We start from the raw sequence: 18,671 nt of genomic DNA on the forward strand, positions 1-18,671 counted from the left end.
TACAACTGGTCTTTAATACTGCTTAATAAATAGGACATATGAGACAAAAAAAATAATTAAATACTTGCAAAGTGAGTAGTTGGCTATGCTCAGGTATGAGGCAGGGGTCCTTTAATTACATTCTCACATCATAACTTATTCATAAAGACTGACTCATTCTTTCAGAATAACCCAGTTATGGTTTTGTAGGCAATCTCAGTTCTAGCAGTTCCTTGCTTTTGAACTGGTTTGTAACTTAAGTGCTCTGAGAGAGCATGCTCTAAGACCCACAAGAAGAGTGTAGGTAAATGTATTTGCTCTGTAGAAAGATTATTACACATGCAATCTGCAGTCTGATTGTAAATACTGAACACTTTAACGCACTTGCACATTTCTGATGAACCTTTTTAAAGTAACGTGAGACCCTCAGCAAAACTCCCACGTTGCACATGCAAGTTGAGAACGGGATGGGCTCTCGGCGCAGCTACAGCCTACAGCCGTCAGCCAGCACCTCAGCATTTTCCGTTTGGGCGAGTTACACCCAAGCGCGTTGGCCAATCTTTTCAAGTACTTCTTTCCGACGTGTGAAGGTAGTCGCTTGCCGTGATCGTTTCTCCTAACGCTCTTTCCTCTCCCCCTCCTCCTACCTTCCCCAACCACAGCCGAGCCCCATCCCTCAGGCTGCGGAGCGCCCGGAGAGGGGCGAGCGCGCCCAGCAGCCGCGGGACGGGGCGCGTCCCCGCCGGGAAGGACCGGCTCCCCCGTGCACCGCTCCTCCGGCGCCGGAGCCCCAGGCACCGGCACCGGGCCCGCGGCGCTCAACTCACCGGCCGCGAGCAGCAGCAGCAGCGGCAGCAGGGGCAGCGCCGGGCGGCGGGGGGCCATGGGCAGCGCGGCGGGCGGGTCTGCGCAGCTCCCGGGGGCAGGCAGGGGTGCGGGCTCCCGGCAGAAGTGCCTTGCTCCGGGAGCAGAGTGTGTAAGTGCGAGCCAGAGCAGCTGCGTGCCGGCTATAAAAGGCTGCTTTCTGCCCCGAGTCAGGTCCCCCGCAGCCAGAGCTGAAGACCATGCTCTGCTGTCCGTCTGGCCAGAAGGGAGGAGCTGCCGCTGGAGGGCCTGGGGAGAGCTGGGACCTGTCACTCGGGCAGCGGAGCGCCGTGCGCGCACAGAGGGAGCCCTGTAGTCAGGTTGCCTGCTGGTCTCTGGTGAGGGGGCCTCCACACAGCTCCTCCAGGACTTTCCTGCTCTGCTAGCTATAATTTCTCTTTGAATTACAGCCCTTCCTAGATAATTTAATCTAGATCTGAAGAGTTGCGATAGCAGTGAACTGTGTTGTAAGTTATTCTAGTGGTTGATTATAACCAGTGCTGAATACGTGCACTGTACCTGTAGTCTGAATTTGCCAAACTTCATCTCCCAATTGCTATGGTTCTTGGAGGACTAAAGAACAACCAACTCCTAAACTGGTTATGGATATTTGTAGCTTGATCAAAATAACTTTTTAACCTTCTCTCAACCAAAATAGGGTCTTATACTCAGTATTTTTTTGTACATTGTGTCATCTTTGCATAATTTTTCCATTCCCTGTCCAACTCTTGTATTATTTTGTAAAACCTACAACTAGATGCCATATTGCAATCAGAGTTTCATTGCCCCTCTCAACAGACAGACAATACCACTTGCTTTTGTGTGATTTTTCTTCCTTGGTCATACATTCCAAGTATTTCATCAGACCTTTTATTATTGCACCAAAACCACTGCATTTCCTGTCAGTTGTTCAAGCAATCAGGACCCTTGAAATTTTGGGTATTGATTTTTTGTGTATGTGTGTTTTGTTTTCCTCTTTTTTTTGGGCATTATTATATTCCAGGATATGACCCCCAGTGGAAATCATTGAGCCTACACTGCTAGGGTAAGGAAAGAGAGATAAAAACAAAGTTGTTTTACAGAACGTACCAATAACTCGTTCTTGGTCACATCATCTTACTATTGGAGAGCAGCTGGTAGGTTTTTTTGTAGTGAATGCTATTTTCATCAAAGAAATAAAATGTTTTTTCATGTGCAAACTGAAGGATAATTCTACTTTTGCATTAGAATGTTCTGGTTTCTGTATTTATCATTCCTCTTTAATCAGAAAAGAAGTAGAAAATTGTATGTGGTCTGATTCCAAAAGACAAAAAGCATGCACAGACACATTTGGTTTTGTTATGCTCTCGTTAACCCACGCTCAATGAAATGTTTGTGTTGGCACTGAAGTTAGGGTAGCGTGGGATAAATGTGGAAGCACATCAATTTAAGGTGGGATATTGATACACCTTTGTGCAACTACATGCAGAATCCTAGAAATGGTATGTTAGCCCAGTCAAAACTGTGCATGGTGCTTGAAAAAGCAGAAGGGATCATGGTATGAACTTGACAAACCAGAAGAAAGCAGGGTTTCCAGCTCGAGAGCTTGTACTCTGCAAAGGGACGAAAGTAGTTGGAGGCTTGCTGTGTGACCATGACTTCCTGCTGGTCGATGCTAAGTAGCTTCTGATACGAGGTGCTATGATATGCTGCCAGCTAGTCTTTCTATCCCCATCGTTTGGGTGTTACTAACATAGTGGACCACAGCTGCTACTCTGTTTCCCAACAGAGACAGACTAGAATACTAGCGAAATAGGATGTGTGGCAACTATAAATGTTGTCAATGACCCTGAGAAGTCTTGGTAATGTACAAGTCATAATAGAAAACCCATTGATTTGGGATAAATTTTTAAAAAATTTTTGTTTTAAGGTTTTCTTGCTACTGTCATCAACTGGGTCAAAGCAATTTTGCTATTACTCATGGAGTCACATCGCTAATTACTGTTACTCTACTTTCATACTGTCACTTATACTGCATTTGTTTACCGACTCTTCCGGTCAATAAGTCACACCTATTAGAACATTTTAATAGTGGTCAACAGCAGTTTAGTGAAACTTCCAGTTGAACAGTATCCCATCCAGCATACCATTGGATATGACAATGAAAACAGTATCCAGGAGAGCAACGTGAATTACGTTTCATGTTTGTTCTTCAGGAGACTGATGGAATGTGTTAATGCACTTGATGCTGGATTAGTGCAGTTGATACGTTTTTCTCTGAAGGAAGGAAAGTAATCTTAAAACCATTGAAAAATCAAGTGAGACTGAAATGTTCAGGCTACAGCTGCTTCTATCAGAAAGTAGACAAAGATGTGAAGTGACAAAAACTATATGAAGTGATGAAGTAAGGAATGCAAGTCAGGAGTTCTATTTCCTACGAGTTGTAGTAAAAGTTCAAAGGAGAACATCTAGTGAAATTGGGGTGGGGGGAGAAATCTGATAGAAAGAAATACTTTTATTGAGGGGGAGTTAGGTTGTCCAGTTAATTGCGATGGCATATGGCTAAGAAAATATACTAGTAACGGATTGGAAATTAATCTGGATTACAATGATACAGTGATTTTTTAAAATGAGATTTAAAATTCCCTTTAAATTTTTAAATAAAAACTTATGTGTCAGTGCAGACCTGTCATATTTGCTTTTTGTAGTGTTCCTTTTCTTTTACCTGAAGCATTTGGTAACTGGTATAAGTCACAAGTGACAAATGGCATTTTCCTTCTTACTGATGAATTCTTTCTTTTTGTCAACTGGAGCTGTGCAGCGGCGGGGAGAAGCATTGGCTTTTCAAATAAACTTTCTCAAAAAAGGTTGCATGTGCTCAGTGGTTGCTTTAATTAAGTTGTTTTTAAATCTGAGGAATAGATTAATACAATTGAGACACACAGTTGTACTGAGGAATATTCTCACAGCATAACAGTATTATGGGCAAACTTGTAAAAGCCTGGTTTCTCAGGGTCCGTGATCCTGTACATGCAGGAAGATGATAAGAGTATATTAACCCAAAATGTTAAAATGTTGTTGGAAAGTGCTAGAATGGTCTAAAATATGGTTAACATAAGTGCAAGTTATCCACTTCCCTGTGAGCAAGTGAAAGTAGTGATTTTGAGAGCAGTGTTCACAGTATATTTACTGCTGACTAAACATCTGCAAAACTGTATTTTTCTAGTAACAGAAGAAGGTGGTTCCATTAACACTTTTTATTTAGTAATAGCAGTTATTTTTACTGAGAAATGAAAAAGCACTGACCACCTACCTTGGTCAAACTTAAATATACTCCGCATTTAGCTGTTATGAAGATCTGTAGTAATGATGATGAGTACAGAAATACTAGGGTTTGTAAGTATCTAAGTGAAGTCCTACAAAATTAGGATCCTTCTGCATTAAGCATGTGACAATTAAGCTATATGACATTTTTGCTGCCCCACTGAATTAATAAACTAATAAAGAACGGTGAAAGAAATTATTTTCCCATTGTTAGAGATGGGAATGGAGGCAGGGTGATTTGCTCAAGGTGTTATATGATGGCTGTAGCAGAGCTGGGAAACTGCACCTTGGTGTTCTGCATCCCAGCTTAAGTCCCAAATTGGGTTCTTCTGTGGCACTGACTCCTGGAGGAAAATAAGGAAAGAAAACACATGCCTCACTGTGAAGGTATCAGAACAATTAGAACTGAAGAGCTGCTTCCCAGCAGTAGTCAACTGACTGTATTTACTTGATTGCTATACTTGGCAAAGGTCCCTAAGTTACCCCACATTTTCTTAAACATTGGATTGGGACACAGGTTTGGCCTGGAATACATCCCTTACAAGTGTTTGTGGCTTCAGATACTGAATGTCCAATTAGTACACAATCAACTTCTTTATCATTGTTGTCTTCATAAAAAACCCACAGCCTTACTTATTCAAGTATTTGTTTGGAAGCATTCAGTGCCTTTGTTCCCGTTTTGAGAGGTTTGGCTGGCTTGCTTCTCTTTCTTGCCTTTTCATCTTCTCTTAGTTCCTTTTCACAACCAATGCTTCCTGTTTACCAATGTTTTCTTCAGCTCGTGTTGTTGGGGATGTTGTTCCAAAAACTACTAGAGTTATAAAGCACAGTGTGGAGAGACAAGCTCCATGTGGAAGATCAGAAAACATTCTGCTAAGCCATTTTATAGTATTTTCCAATGTACTTGGTATTATCTCAAATCTATTTCTAGCATACAAACAAAATCCAACTTTGATTTAAGACTAGACCAGCCTATAGTATAACTTGTAATGTCTTTGGTAATAATAAGCCTATGAGTAGCATATGTTCTGAGAGAATTTTGGGAACCATGTTTGTAGCGTTGTCCTTTATATGCCCTTTGGCAGCAATGTTATTCTGTCCATTCTGCAAAAATACTGTGCTAGCGCGTAGCTGCCCATAACCGACAGTTATATGCTGGAAAGGTTGTTATTACGTAAATGTTCTTGAAACTGGTTTACAGTTATAATGTATGCATAAGAGCTAAATTACTGCTACAGTTTTCCTTTTTCATCTGTCTTTTTTTGGTTTTGTTTTGTTCTGTTCCAGATTCTACCCTCTGCTCCTTAAGTATAACGGCTACTAGTGCAAAGTCCATCCTGTGCATACAATCAGCCAGGCAAATATCAAGATTGCAAGTATGTTATTGGAGTACCATGTATACATGTATATACTGATGCAACTCTGTCCATGTTTATGACGTGGAAATATATCATCTGTCTTTCTTTGAGCAAAGGCACAGGCTGGAAGATTCTGGGGAAGGACTCTATAAATAATTTCTGGCTTGCTTAGCTCTTAAGTTTCAACAGTCATCTCTGCCTTCCAGAAGATTTCTTATACACTGTAAGTGAAGTTCTACATTTCAGCATTTGCACCCAAACCAAGACCCAGGGCCTGCATCTTGTGGAACCTAGGGCTACTGTTTATATCTAGAGAAGAAGAGACTTAGCAATGCAACTCTTGCATTTTTGAAAACAAAATCTGAAATCTCTATCATATCTCTGGAAGGATGTTTGGCTTGCTTTCTTTTATATTGGTTACATCAACTTAGATTCTTGAAATGTCTGATGTAATGACCAGGATGATGGGATAGAGTGACCTCTCAGCAAGTTTGGGGGTGATACCAAACTGGGGGGACTGGTTGATACACTGGAGGGCAGGGCTGCTACTCAGATGGACCTAGTCAGACTGGAAAAATGAGCTGTTAGGGACCTCATGAAGTTCAGCAAAGGCAAATGCAAAGCCCTGCATCTGGGCTGGCATAACCCCATGCAGTAGGACAGGTTGGGAACTGACTGAATAGAGAGCAGCTTTGTAGAAAAGGAGCTGGGGGTCATAGCGGACAAGTTGAATGTGAGTCAACAGTGTGCTCTTGCAGCAAATGTGTCCAGCTGCATACAGGGCTGAGTATAACTGGTAGGTTTGGCGGGAAGTGATTCTTCCTCTGTTTGACACTTGTGAGACTACATCTGGAGTTCTGTGTCTCGTTTTAAGAAACGCATTGACATACTAGCAAGGCTAGTGAGGGCCACCAAACTGTTCAGGCGGCTGCAGCTCATGACACAAGAAGCTGAGAGCGCTGGATTTGCTCAGGTTTAAAGACGATGATGGTGAGGGGAGGTCATACTGCTGTCTATCGCTTCCTAATGGAAGGGTGTAGAAAAGGTAGAGCCAGATTCTTCCCAGGGGTGCACTAGAGGCAATGAGCACAAGTTACAACATGGGAAATTCAATGTAAGAAACAATTTTTTTTTTTTTTAAACAAAGGACGGTGAAATACTGAAACAGCTTGCCCAGAGAGGCTATGGAAACGCCATCCTTGGAGATATTCATAACTCAACTGGACATGGCCCGAAGTAACCTGCTTTAATGGGACCTGTCTTGAGCAGAAAGTTGGACTGCAGACTTGCAGAAGTCCCTTACCACCTATGTGATTCTATGATTTTGTGATGTGATAGCAGAGAGCTTCAAACTGGCAGTTCCACCCTGCCAGACAAAGAGACTCCAATACCACTCTTCCTTTTGCGTGAAGGTTTTAATGAGATTATGCCCTGCCGGCAGGGAAAATAGTAGGTCTGTTGTACTGCAATAATGAATTAATTGATAATAATTTTTTCCACATATCACCAACTAAGCTATGCAAATGCACAGGAGAAATCATCTGAATTCAAAGAGAGTTGAGACTTTGCCTACCTTTATTATCTAGACAGCTTTGTCATAAACAGAAAGCAGTGCCCTTTTCATAAAGAACTACTTTCCTACCATTTTAACTCATTGTTCTGAAATTCCATTTCTATGCCTTTGTCCTTGTTGACCATTTCTGAATCTTCTTCCAGTTCTAGATGGGGTGGAAACTGCAGAATTGTATGCAGTATTCAAGATGAAGATAGATGATGGATTTACAGAGACTGTGCAGACTACGTTCCACTAAGAGGGAAGAGACAGAGATGCACATATTATGATTTTGTGTAACTTTTCCTTTTAGTATGTCTACTGGCTCTTCGTTGTCTCTAAATGTTTTAAATTGCTTAAAAATAAAAGCAGATTTTTCTTATCTGTTTATTTGTTCACCTCTTATTGTTTTGTTCTTCATCCTGTCAATGGTGCAACACCCTATTGGTCTGGTCTGCTTGTGTTACAGATTGCTTTCACGACATTTCTGTTTGTGATGTCTGCTTCCTCAGCTGTGAAGAGTTTTATGGCAATTGGACACTTGGGGGAAGATAAAAGCCTGAAGTTATGCGTCTGTCAAAGGAAAGGTGAGTAGAATGTAGCCCTTGCCTGTTCCAGGCTAATCAGCACAAGAGCTATCTGTCTTTAAACAGCTTAAATGCCATCCAGACTGCTTTGGGAACTGGGAAGTTACTGAAGGTATTGTTGAGAGACAAAAAAACCCTGGAAGTACTGAGGGATGGGGAACACTGGGATTAGCTAGAGAACTTATGAGCAGGAAATAAGTGAATACCAGAAATCTGGTATCTTAAGACATGTGGGATCAAAAAGGGGCTCAATAGCACTGAAGAAATGAGTACGTGTCACTTGTCAAGCAGGCTCTGGATATCTTTCTTTGCTGTTGGATTGTCTCCCATCTTTACTCTTTGCTTTTGCAGGGTGGTTGGGATGAAGAGTTATTGAACCAGAGAATTGTCAGCACGAAAATCATGATTTACTATACCGGAAATAAACCAGATACTTCCAAACAAGCCAAAAGATTAATAGTCATGTGCCGAGGAGTATGCATAGAGTGTAAGTGCACAACATGCAGGTCAATGTTCAGTCAAATGTTTGCTTAGCTGCTATTGTTTTGCCACTAGCTGCTGTTTTGATTCCCAGTGAGAAGTGAGGACTCTCATCTCAATAGAAGGCAAGAGTTTAAAATGCATCCTCAAATCTGGGCCATCATGACAAACATATTATTAAGTTTTCTATGTAGGCCTATTTTCCACTGCATTTGGAAGGCAGCAGATGCCATGGGTACTATATAATATAAACAATTTAGAACAATTTATATATCCTGTAATTATAAAGACTTAAGCTTATGCTGCAAAGATGCAGTATCAATTACTGGCTTAAGAATACTTTTTCCTAAAACTAAGAAAGAGTTTATGATTCTACAGGCTTTAGATCACTTAAAGGTGATCAGTTATGGACAAGAGAAGACATGTTCAGGACACTTATGAGCAGAAGACTTGTAGACTCATTGTCAGAAAAAGCTAAGAAAACAGTTGAGTCTGAAGGTAGCTGCTGAAGTGAGGTCCCAGTACCTTGTAAATATGACAGTGCTCAGGGAAGATGATGATACTTAACTCTTGCAGAGTTCACTGAATCTTCAAAGACATACAGAAATGTTGCATAATTTCCATTGTATGAATTGAAAACTAGGACAAACAATGGGTTTGGCAGTCTTAAGCCTTGGTCATTCTTTTTGGTTTTATTTTAATACAAGGAAGATGACCTGATCCAAATACATAAATGGCTTCCTTGGTTTAAAATAAAACAAATTCCTAATGATGATACTGTATTTACTGAATTTCATAGAGAGCCATCTAGAAAAACTCCTGTCTACAGGTCCTGTAACTAATAAAGTTCATACCATCCTAAACACATAGAGGGGCTGTATGCTTTAAAATAACATGTATGAAGAATCTTGTTCTTATGTATAAAGGAGAAAAAGTTTTAACTGCATATGAGATGCCAGCATAAAATTAATACATCAAATGCCATTACCTACTCCATTTGTACTAGCAGTGATGGAATTGTCATTCTCTTTGCGTTTATTATACAGAATAAGGGAATTCGCTCTACTGTGTGTAATAGGCCTTGCTAACTGGCATCAGGATGTGCAAGATAGCAAGAAAAAACAGGGGAGCAAGGAATTGGTCACAGTAAAGCTTTAAAAAGAATAGTGTTCTCTTCAACTGTTAGAGGTGTGAATCTTGCTAAATGGATTTAAATTCTTTAAAACACTTATCCTAAAATATATATAGTATCAAGTCACAGGTGATCTCAAGAACCAGCAGTCAAAAGGTGACTAGTAACAAAGTAGTTCATTCCTCTGAGGCTTTCTTTGGTAAATTCCTAGTTTCAAATTTATGTTGTCGCTTTACTGATTAGCCTTTCAAAGTTTGCAGAAATAAACAGACATACTCCTGAATAGCCATTTTGCAGTGATCATCAAACTCTTTCAGATGGCAAGTATTAAATAATTTTTACCTTTTTATGGTGTAAAACTTAGCACATTCTAATTGTGTCTCAGTTACTTAAGTATTTTCATTTAAATTATATTGAATGGTAGAAATTTTGTCTAGCTTTGTTTTGTGACTATGGCATCCCAAAAAATATGAATAATATGGTGCTGCATACAAAATTTTATGCCGACCATATTCAGATGATCTTTAAAAATAAACAGCTTATGCATATTTGACATTTTTACTTCACAGAGCAAAACAGTACTGCATAAACGGAGTGTTCTGAATTTCATGTGTGGTCTGCACGTTAAGATCTGCATACTTAAACTTAATGGTCATTTGATATTGCTGTGAGAATCCTAACCTTTTAATTTCCTAATTCTGTTTGGAATTCTTTAATGCCACATAATGTTTTAATGTTGCTCTACTTATTTCCTCTCTCTGAAAGAAGAAAATATGAACCCTTATTAGTTTATGCACCATGTAATCCCTAGGAATGATTTCCCGGGAACAGATAATCTTTGCTTGTTTCCAAGTCTTATTTAGAATGGAGAGTCAAGGGGAGGCATACTCAAACTTAATTACATAAGCAATTATAATTAGTATTTATTCTGTAAAATACTATACTAAGTTTTTGTTTAGATTTCTTCTTCCTGATAGCCACCAAAGAAAATACTTGTATAGTATTTATTTTAAAAACCAAAAGTCAATACTGTGTATCACTCTTTCAAATGTATGGATGTTCAAGGATAATTGTGCGTTGAGATGCTGCTAAAGGTTAATTTTCTTCACTTCCAATCAAGCACTATTTTTCATTTATTAATTTTCATTGAAGCAACAAATAGTTTGCCTATGGATGTGTGCAAATGTGTTTTGCATATGCATGCAATGAAGTAGAATGAAAATGTAAAGCAAAGTAGTTAATTCTCTGTCATGACTTCATCCCTGATCCTAGGGAAGGGAAAGCATCTTCCTTTGGACAGAAAGGAAGCACTAAGTAATATAAGCACTAACCCATCACTTTCCTTCATATAAAGAAAGAAATATTTTGTACCATAGCGCATATATTGCATCCCCTCCTTCAGTTTTCTGTAATCTGCATAATTAGCTGATTACCCCACAACTGGAAGGTCTGGAATTAGGTGGGTCCTTTTATGATCATTATGACTGCAAGTTGAAGGAAGAGGAGGAGCTGCAGCAGTCCTAATTTTACTTGAAATACTGGACTTAGGAACACATGTGAGAACACTGAGCAGCACAATCCCTTAGAGAAGGGTTGCCATCAAAACAAGTATAACTACTTACTGGTAGCCTCCTACTTTCAATTTTTTTTGGTCTTTGAATTTTGTTTTTCATCTCTTTGTTTTGGCCTCTGCCCATCATCTTTTCTTCTTTGGCTTCTGAAGTCACTTGTCATTTATTCAAAGAGTTGAAGGTCAGATCATCTCATCTGACTTGTATGCCATAGGCCCTGAAATTTCTTGTACCAGCCCAAGTAATTTCTCTTTGAGCAAGGCATATTTTCTATCCGCTTAAAGCATATAATTAAATTTGGAGTCACACAATTTTAGAAGATAAGGAACTTCCTGTTCTGTTAACAGAAGAACGTCTTGTAAGGGGCCTGTGGCTGGAAAAAAGTTGAATCAAGAGTAGGCACCAGAAGTAGAAATGGGACAGCCTAGTTAGGAGAAGGTTTATTTAAAACTGATTGACTTACAGTAAGATGGGACTATGCACATTTGAAGTGGGTCATATTTTTGTAGTAAAAATAAAATTTAATAGAGACAATCTTTTTTTCTCAGCAAGAAAAAGGTGGTTTATTCATTAAAATATTTGTTAGAGGTAATAATTTGGGACAGCCTTTGAGAAAAGGAAGGAATGGCAGTAAGTTCAATACTAAAATGTTTCAACTGACAGCCAGAGAAACTTTAGTCTTGAGAAAATATAAAGTGTAAACAATATTTACTACAGGTTAGGTTCTGTCCTCAGTTAAACCAGTACATTGCTACTATCTCTAAAAGGTAACAAAGAAAAATGTATAAAACTATCTAATACCTGAGATTCAGCAATTTACAGAAGAAAGTACATTTCTATGTAAACAAATAATCACTACAACAGCTGCATAGGTTGAAAAACTGAAAGCTCAATGGTACAAATTTAAATAATGAGACCAGGATAACTGAAGCTCTATAAAAAATCAGTGGCAAGGTAGAGAGATAAACTTGGAAGAGCCTAGTTGCTTGTCTTATTTTCTATGCTTTAAAGTGTGCTAGTGCTGTTTATTCTATCAAGAATAATAATGCTGTAGTTTTAAAGAGAGACTGACATGCCCAAACTATATGTATAGAAAAACCTCAGAAGGCAGGCAACATTTCCTTTTAAAATAGCTTCTAACAATGACTTAGCGTAATTATACATGCTCCAGACTGAGGTTTGGAAGAATGTTAACTCTCCTGTCAATTTAAAACCTCCTTTTGTATACAGCCAATGGGTGGGGTGCCATATTTTAGAGTACCACATTCAAGTTAAAAACCCAACCATCTAAGGTTTGTTTTGAGTCTTACAGCATACGAGCTCAAAACTCAAATTTTGTGGAAGCACAAGTGGCTAGAAACACAAAAATGGCTTTATAAAATAGATTAAAAGAGCATGAAATAAATGAAAAGTTGATTAGCGCAAAGGTATGAGAAACAGCAGGGCTCTTGCCTGTTGTAGCAACTTCTATGTTAATGGCAGTGCAATTCTGTTGCAATTGCAATTGTTTCCTAAAAACATTCCTCCATTACTTCACCTATCCTCTGTCCTGCCTTGTAATACCCATGTGGACTAAGATTGTTGTGAAAGGTCTTGCTGCTCCATCAGTGCCATTATTTGCAGTGGCCACTGTAAACTGCCTATTCATCTGGATTCTCTTCCATACTTCAGAATTAGAACTCTGTGAAACTAAGTGTATTGTGTTAGTCCACTGTCATGGAACTCTTATCACGTTTGAAATTGCATATATTTATAGGAGTAATTTGTATATACCTAGATGCTTACAATACAGCTCACAGCAGAAGTTATGTCAGCGCTACTAAGTTAGGCAGTGGTAGCACAGCAGTTTACACTTGCTTCCCAAAATTCTTGAGCAGTATGCATACTGGGGAATACTGACTCTTTCAGATAAGAAGAAAATGTGCTAACCTTATTTTTCCAGATATTAATTTATTCAGAATAATTCTGTGTGGAATCACTAACTTCCAATGATTGTGTTGTTTATATAGCAACTTTAGCGGTGAATCAATTAAATCCCTGAGATCTTTTTTTTAGAGTTATACCAGCTTGACTACCCAGATGGTGGACGGAGGGATGCAATGTATGATTCTTTAAAGAACATACTTTCTTAGGGTGTCTGTGGCAGCATTCATAGAATCACTGAATAGTTTGGGTTGGAAGGGACCTTAAAGCTCATCTAGTTCCAACCCCCCTGCCATGGGCAGGGACACATTCCACTAGACCAGGTTGCTCAAAGCCCCATCCAAAGCATTCTCATGCTTTTCTGCTCCACTTCTATGATTTCCTTAAAATGGTAATCTTTCTAGTTTGACAAACAACAATTAAAATACCATTTTAAAATAGTTCTCTCTTGACAGAATCTCAGTTATGAAGTATTCTGCGTTTTTTTCTAATTTGAGGCAAAGAATCTGCTTCTCCATAGCGGTGAAAGGAAAACGTACAAGTTTCTTCTATCTCGTTCTGACACATTTTAAAATTTTCAGTTGCTGGCTAGATCACTTAGTGAAATGGCTGTTGATGACGACTGTTCTACACATTGCCAAAATATTGCTGTATCCATTTCTAATTCTTAATACACAGCAGCATTACTTATCAGTAATTTCTGCAGGTTTTTTTTTTAAAAGAAATTGCTATATTTATTTATCCTTTTTGTATTTTAAGACAGTTTGTTGCTCAAGAAAAGTCAAGAACTGAAATGAAGATTGCCAGGAAGGAATAAAAAGTGAATTCTACAAGCAAATTTTATCTGGAAAAGTAAGTGAGTGAGTGAGTGAGTGAGTGTGTGTGTGTGTGTGTGTGTGTGTGTGTGCGCGTGTGCGTGTGCGTGTGCGTGTGCGTGTGTGTGTGTGTGTGAAGACTCTTCTCTCCCCTGCCCTCTGAAAAAGTCATATTTTGAATCCTGTATTTCAGTAGTGGCTGTAAAGAAAACAGAAAAACCTCTCATCAGGTTGATGCTCAGCAATAAAAAAAACAGGAATAAGCAGAAATAAGCTAGATCGAATGCATCAGCTAACTTCATTCTCCTTTGTTTATCTGTCAAAGGTATTTTCTTTGAAAGAACCTAGTCGAGACCGGCCACTCCTCATTTAAAGTTACATTTAAATTCAGTCAGAGTTTTTCACTGTATATGCAAAATTGTTAGGTTTTGTAATGTGGCTTTTGTTTCACTAAGTTTTAGGAGACAGATTATTAAAACAATTTTGTTTTTCAGTATGTTCTCCAACATGAAGTAGAATGATATACAGCAAAAAGTAAACACTACTCTTAAGGACTTGAAACTCCAATTCCTTGGAATGTGTCAGAGGTAAACCTGAAGAACTCCTTAAGTATGTTTTTATACTCAGTCAGCTTGAAAATACTTTGCCATTTTTACTAGTGCTTATAAACCTGAGTTTTGGATGACTGCTTGACCTTTTGAAATAGGGATGACAGTTAAGAACAGCTGATGAATAACTGCTTATACTGTTTGCAGGATTTAAGGTATTGGTTTATAACTGAGCAAGGTGATGGCTGGTTCTCTATGTGAAGGGCCTGAGCTTCCTCCATAGTATCTGGAGAGAGTTAAGAATTTGTAAGAGCCAATATGATGATTGGGGACTTTCTATTTTAGGCATGTGGATACAATTAAGCAAGGCAGAGAGGCATAACATTTAGCCATTTTGATCTAAGACTGCAGGGAAGCAGACACAGTGCCAATGTGTTAATAGCTTTCAGGATATGAGAGATTCAGTTTAGAAGCTTTGAAGATATTTAACCTACTTAGCTCACCTACAAAAAGGATAATCTGATTGCCAGCTTAAAGAGGTTTGTAAGCAACTACTGCCTCTACTCTTTTTGTTGAAGTTGTGAAAAGAATTAAGAGTGTTCCTTATTTAGTGACAGAGAAAGAAACATACACCAGTGACACTCTAGCTTGTGATTAGGATACCTGACTGCAAAGAATCTGGCTTGATCCTTGCTTGTTTATGCAAAAGTCCCCTGTAAAACTTTCTTCAGAGATATCACTCCTGCTAAGAGCAATCAAACTGGCAAAGTGTGTGTCTATGCTAGCATTTTAGTTTGGCTCAGAAGTGAGCCAAATGGATTGTCCCTATGTACTGTGCTTTGGTTTATTTTAGAGTTGTCTCAGAACATGTGACCTGGATTCCTTTGGGGTAAAGTGAGACAGGAAGGTACGCTCCAACCACTATATTCAACCCGTAGCTTTCAGACTAAAGCTATTCCAAAGTAAAACCACTGAAATGTGCAGCAGTGCTGAGCATTTGACATCCACGCAACTTTTGCTCTACAAATGGGCTTATTTTGGACTAGTCTACTTGCTAAAGTAGACACAAGTATGTGCAAAGACAGCAGAGTCAGCATACACCTTGCTCAGTAACTTCCCTGGCCTCTCTTGGACAACCCTTATTAAATGTAAGGTCCTAGAATTCACACTAATTTGGCTTTTACATTATTAAGAGATTGAGACCTCCTAGATCTTGGCAAAGCTAAAAAAAAGTTGGTTTTTGCTATTCTGGCAGGGAACCCTCCCTGGGTAGAGAGGTATTCTTCAGTTCTGCCTGTGTTATTTGCTAAAACACCATTCTTTAACTGAATTGGATTATAAACCACTGTTTTCCTCTCCCTCAACTTCTTTATGGGTAGATTTAAACCTCATATATAACCTGTGATAGAAAAGAGATCAATTCACTTTACCCATATTCCATCTTTTCAGTTACACTAGAATTCTCTAGCATTAAACATCTGTTGTAGTTAACCTCTAAACATAAAGCCAAGCAAATAAGGACAGGACTACTATAAGGACAGGACTACTGACGTGAAAAATCAAGATATTGAATCTAACAAAAACATGTAGCTCTAAAGTACAGCTACAACAAGCATTATACGTTGAATAAAACCCTTTCTGAGATTCATGCTAACAGTGGATGCAGTGACATTCTCTGTACTCCAAGGGAAGTAATCAGACACACCTTACATTTAATCAGCACAGCCATAGTTACAGTAAAGAAAATGATAAAATTAAGATGTAATTCAGCTGATGTAAACAGCTGAAGCTCACGATAATGGGTTAGCTACAACAGTGATGTAAATACTATATTAGCAAACAGGTCAGAAAATAGGTGTAATGTTCCTCAGCTTAATCTCCAATGCCTGTTTATAATGTACAAATGAGTAAGACAAGAGTATAGAGAAAATGGAATAGAATAAAATAATCCAATAAATTAAGTGGGCATAGATTGCTACATTTAAACATTCTTAACCACAATAAATAATAGGAAAAAGATTATTTCTAAAGGGTAGGAAAAGTTCTGTTATTCTTTTATTTAGGGAAACTGTAAAGACTACCATAATGTTAACAAAATGAAAATTAAAAGCTTCTCAGAAAGAAGAGAGTTGACAAATTAATACCTTCATGATGTGCTTTCCTTGAATCCCTGAAGTATCCTGATACATATAAATCAGTATCTCATTTTTCAGGGTACATTCTGCGCTTTCAGAAACTGTCTTTAGCTCACTGGACATGAAGAGAGGTGCTGTGAAAACTGCCCACAGAACTGTCTGAATTTCTGCCTGCTCATTACCCTGGCCAAAATTACCTATAATCACTTGGAATAGATCAGATACCATTAAATCAAGAATTGAAGAAATGTATATGATTCCTACTGAAATACAGCCTTTATGTCCAGAGAGATACATTTGTCTGATCATAAGAAATTTTGCAAATGTGTGACTCCCTTAAGAAAATGGTAAAGCACCTTAAAAGATTTACAGATGCTAAGGGTATGCAGTGTTAAGGCTCAGTAAGCTGGAAAACTGAAGTTAATCTACTGAGAGCTTACAGAGCAGAACTTTTATTTGTATCAGTCTCAAATTTATTTACTCTTTAGTATTTCTTTTCTGAATTAATACAAAATGCCCTACATCTGCCATTTCATTTTTAAATCACATTTTCAGAGCTCTCTGTGTGGCTCTGCAAATGAATATTGAATTTTCTAGTCCAGCAACAAGTTTTATTTGCATGTTTTTACACACTTTTTACAACTAACACTTACAAAGGATATCTTAGCTAGGCACCTTGACTGTAATGATTAAAAATTTAACTACCGCATTTTTGGGACAGCGTGCTTGAAGAGTGGGTTTGGGTAGTTGCTCTAGAGGCACTTTCAGGTATGGCTTCATGTGGTTCCAGTTTTGCCACTTTTCCTGTTTAAATGTGTGTGACAACATCAGGAGATAGTCTAAACTGTAATACTACTGACAGCCTAAGCAGTATGCCTCTTCTTTTTCTTCCCCCTGCCAAAGCAAGGTGGTGCATTTTGGTTTGTTTGAAAACATACTAAGAGAGGTCTGAGTAACTTACCTAAGGGAGTAACCTTAGGGAGTAAAGCTAGCTGGGGAAAAAAACCTAGAACCTTCTCCTACCTGCTCATTACAACCCTTATTACTCTTAAGAGAAGGTTAAAAGCAGAGACCAGCACTTCCCCCCCACCCCTGCTCCTTTTTTTCTGGCTAACAGAAGATTCTTTACAGGTCATACATTTTGAAAAATGGTTATCTTTTCTGTTCACATCCTCATTAGACCAGTCATCCACAACTTTGTCACACTGCAACATATTTTACTCATTATTATCCTCAGAGGCTATTCAGAGGCCTGAAGCTAAGGCTCAGGATGGTGGCTGGCATTAACAAATTTCAACTAGCCCCGCTTAATGCGTTTGTTTTCTGTGTGCACTGAAATTGCACTGAAATATTACACTGAAATTGCTTGACTTTTTTTAATTCAAGAAGTCCTTTCTAATTTTGAACCTTTCAGCCTAAAAGAATTGTTACCTTTCTACTTTTTGTTGGATTCAGGTCAGACATAAACTTGTAGCTATGCCCTAGGATTCAGCTCCTGGCCGCCACCACCAGGAAACGCAGGAGTGGGACTACATGCCCTCTGCTGGTCTATTGGATTGTGACTTCGCTACTGTGGAAGGCATAAAGTTCATCTTCCATTTAGTAAAATAATCCAGAAGTTACGGCAAGGCATTAGGGAATGACTGTTTACTAGCTTTTAATTTTTGCTGCGGATTACGATTGAGACATTGAAACAAAACCAAGATACTCTCTATTGTATGCTAATACTTAATTTTTAGGTAAAGGATATGACTGATAGATTCCTACACTAACTCCTATGCAAAAACCCATAGGTGTTTCACTGGCTTAAACAATTTCCAACGTTTTAACAAGCAAGAAATCTTAATTTAATAAAAAAAAATGCTAAGTAGTTTCCTAAGGCACTTAAAAATGTTCATAACTAACATCAGGCTCATATCATAAAAGTTACAGTTTAACTTGCCTTGTAGCTGTTCTCCAAATACTCTGCTGCCCCTCCGCCACTGTCAATTTCTTAGTGATAGCAGAAATCACTTCTCTGCTAGGGCATTACTATTGTATGCAAAAAGTAAATGAACTATATCTGAAACACAGGTTTTAGAGTACCAAGTCACAAACACAACTTGACAACATGGCATTTGTGTACAAAAATATTGTTATGCTGTTTAGCTCAAGTCTAAGGGTAATTAATAATATAGAATATAAGAAACAATAAACAAAAAAGTAAAAAAAAAAAACCCTACCCAAAACCTTGTTATTTCTACAGAGATAAGTGTTGTCTAGTACAGGATATTCTGTTCTTGCATGGCTTTCAAAAAAGAGTGTAAACTGATGTAGCTGCTGTTTTAAAAGAAAAAGTACATCTTATTTTCAAGGGTCAAGCCCCTAATTTGACCAGTAACTGCTGGAAATGACCATGTACAATTTCATCAGCATTTGTAAAGG

The 18,671-nt window shown here is 38.5% G+C and overlaps 1 protein-coding gene and 1 long non-coding RNA gene across 20 annotated transcripts in view; one reads left to right on the top strand and one right to left on the bottom strand.

Annotated features, from left to right (window-relative positions):
* PLA2G10 (phospholipase A2 group X) overlaps positions 1-18,671 on the bottom strand; it is a 36,199-nt gene that overhangs the window by 14,401 nt on the left and 3,127 nt on the right. For 5 of the 19 annotated variants that reach the window (XM_075515546.1, XM_075515545.1, XM_075515547.1 and 2 more), the window contains 4 exons: positions 18,470-18,566; positions 18,190-18,309; positions 7,147-7,311; positions 4,433-4,490 (listed from right to left, as the gene is read on the bottom strand). In XM_075515546.1, the coding sequence (XP_075371661.1) occupies positions 4,433-4,490; positions 7,147-7,149 (61 nt within the window). In that variant the 5' untranslated portion in view covers positions 7,150-7,311; positions 18,190-18,309; positions 18,470-18,566. The other 14 variants (XM_075515548.1, XM_075515544.1, XM_075515550.1 and 11 more) reach the window with 13 other exon arrangements.
* On the top strand, positions 905-5,558 carry LOC142416244 (uncharacterized). Its single transcript, XR_012777673.1, has 3 exons — positions 905-1,181; positions 1,847-1,979; positions 5,434-5,558. It is a non-coding gene; the product is annotated as an uncharacterized LOC142416244 (long non-coding RNA).

Source organism: Mycteria americana, chromosome 12 (genome assembly GCF_035582795.1).
Source record: "Mycteria americana isolate JAX WOST 10 ecotype Jacksonville Zoo and Gardens chromosome 12, USCA_MyAme_1.0, whole genome shotgun sequence".
Lineage (NCBI taxonomy): Eukaryota > Metazoa > Chordata > Aves > Ciconiiformes > Ciconiidae > Mycteria > Mycteria americana.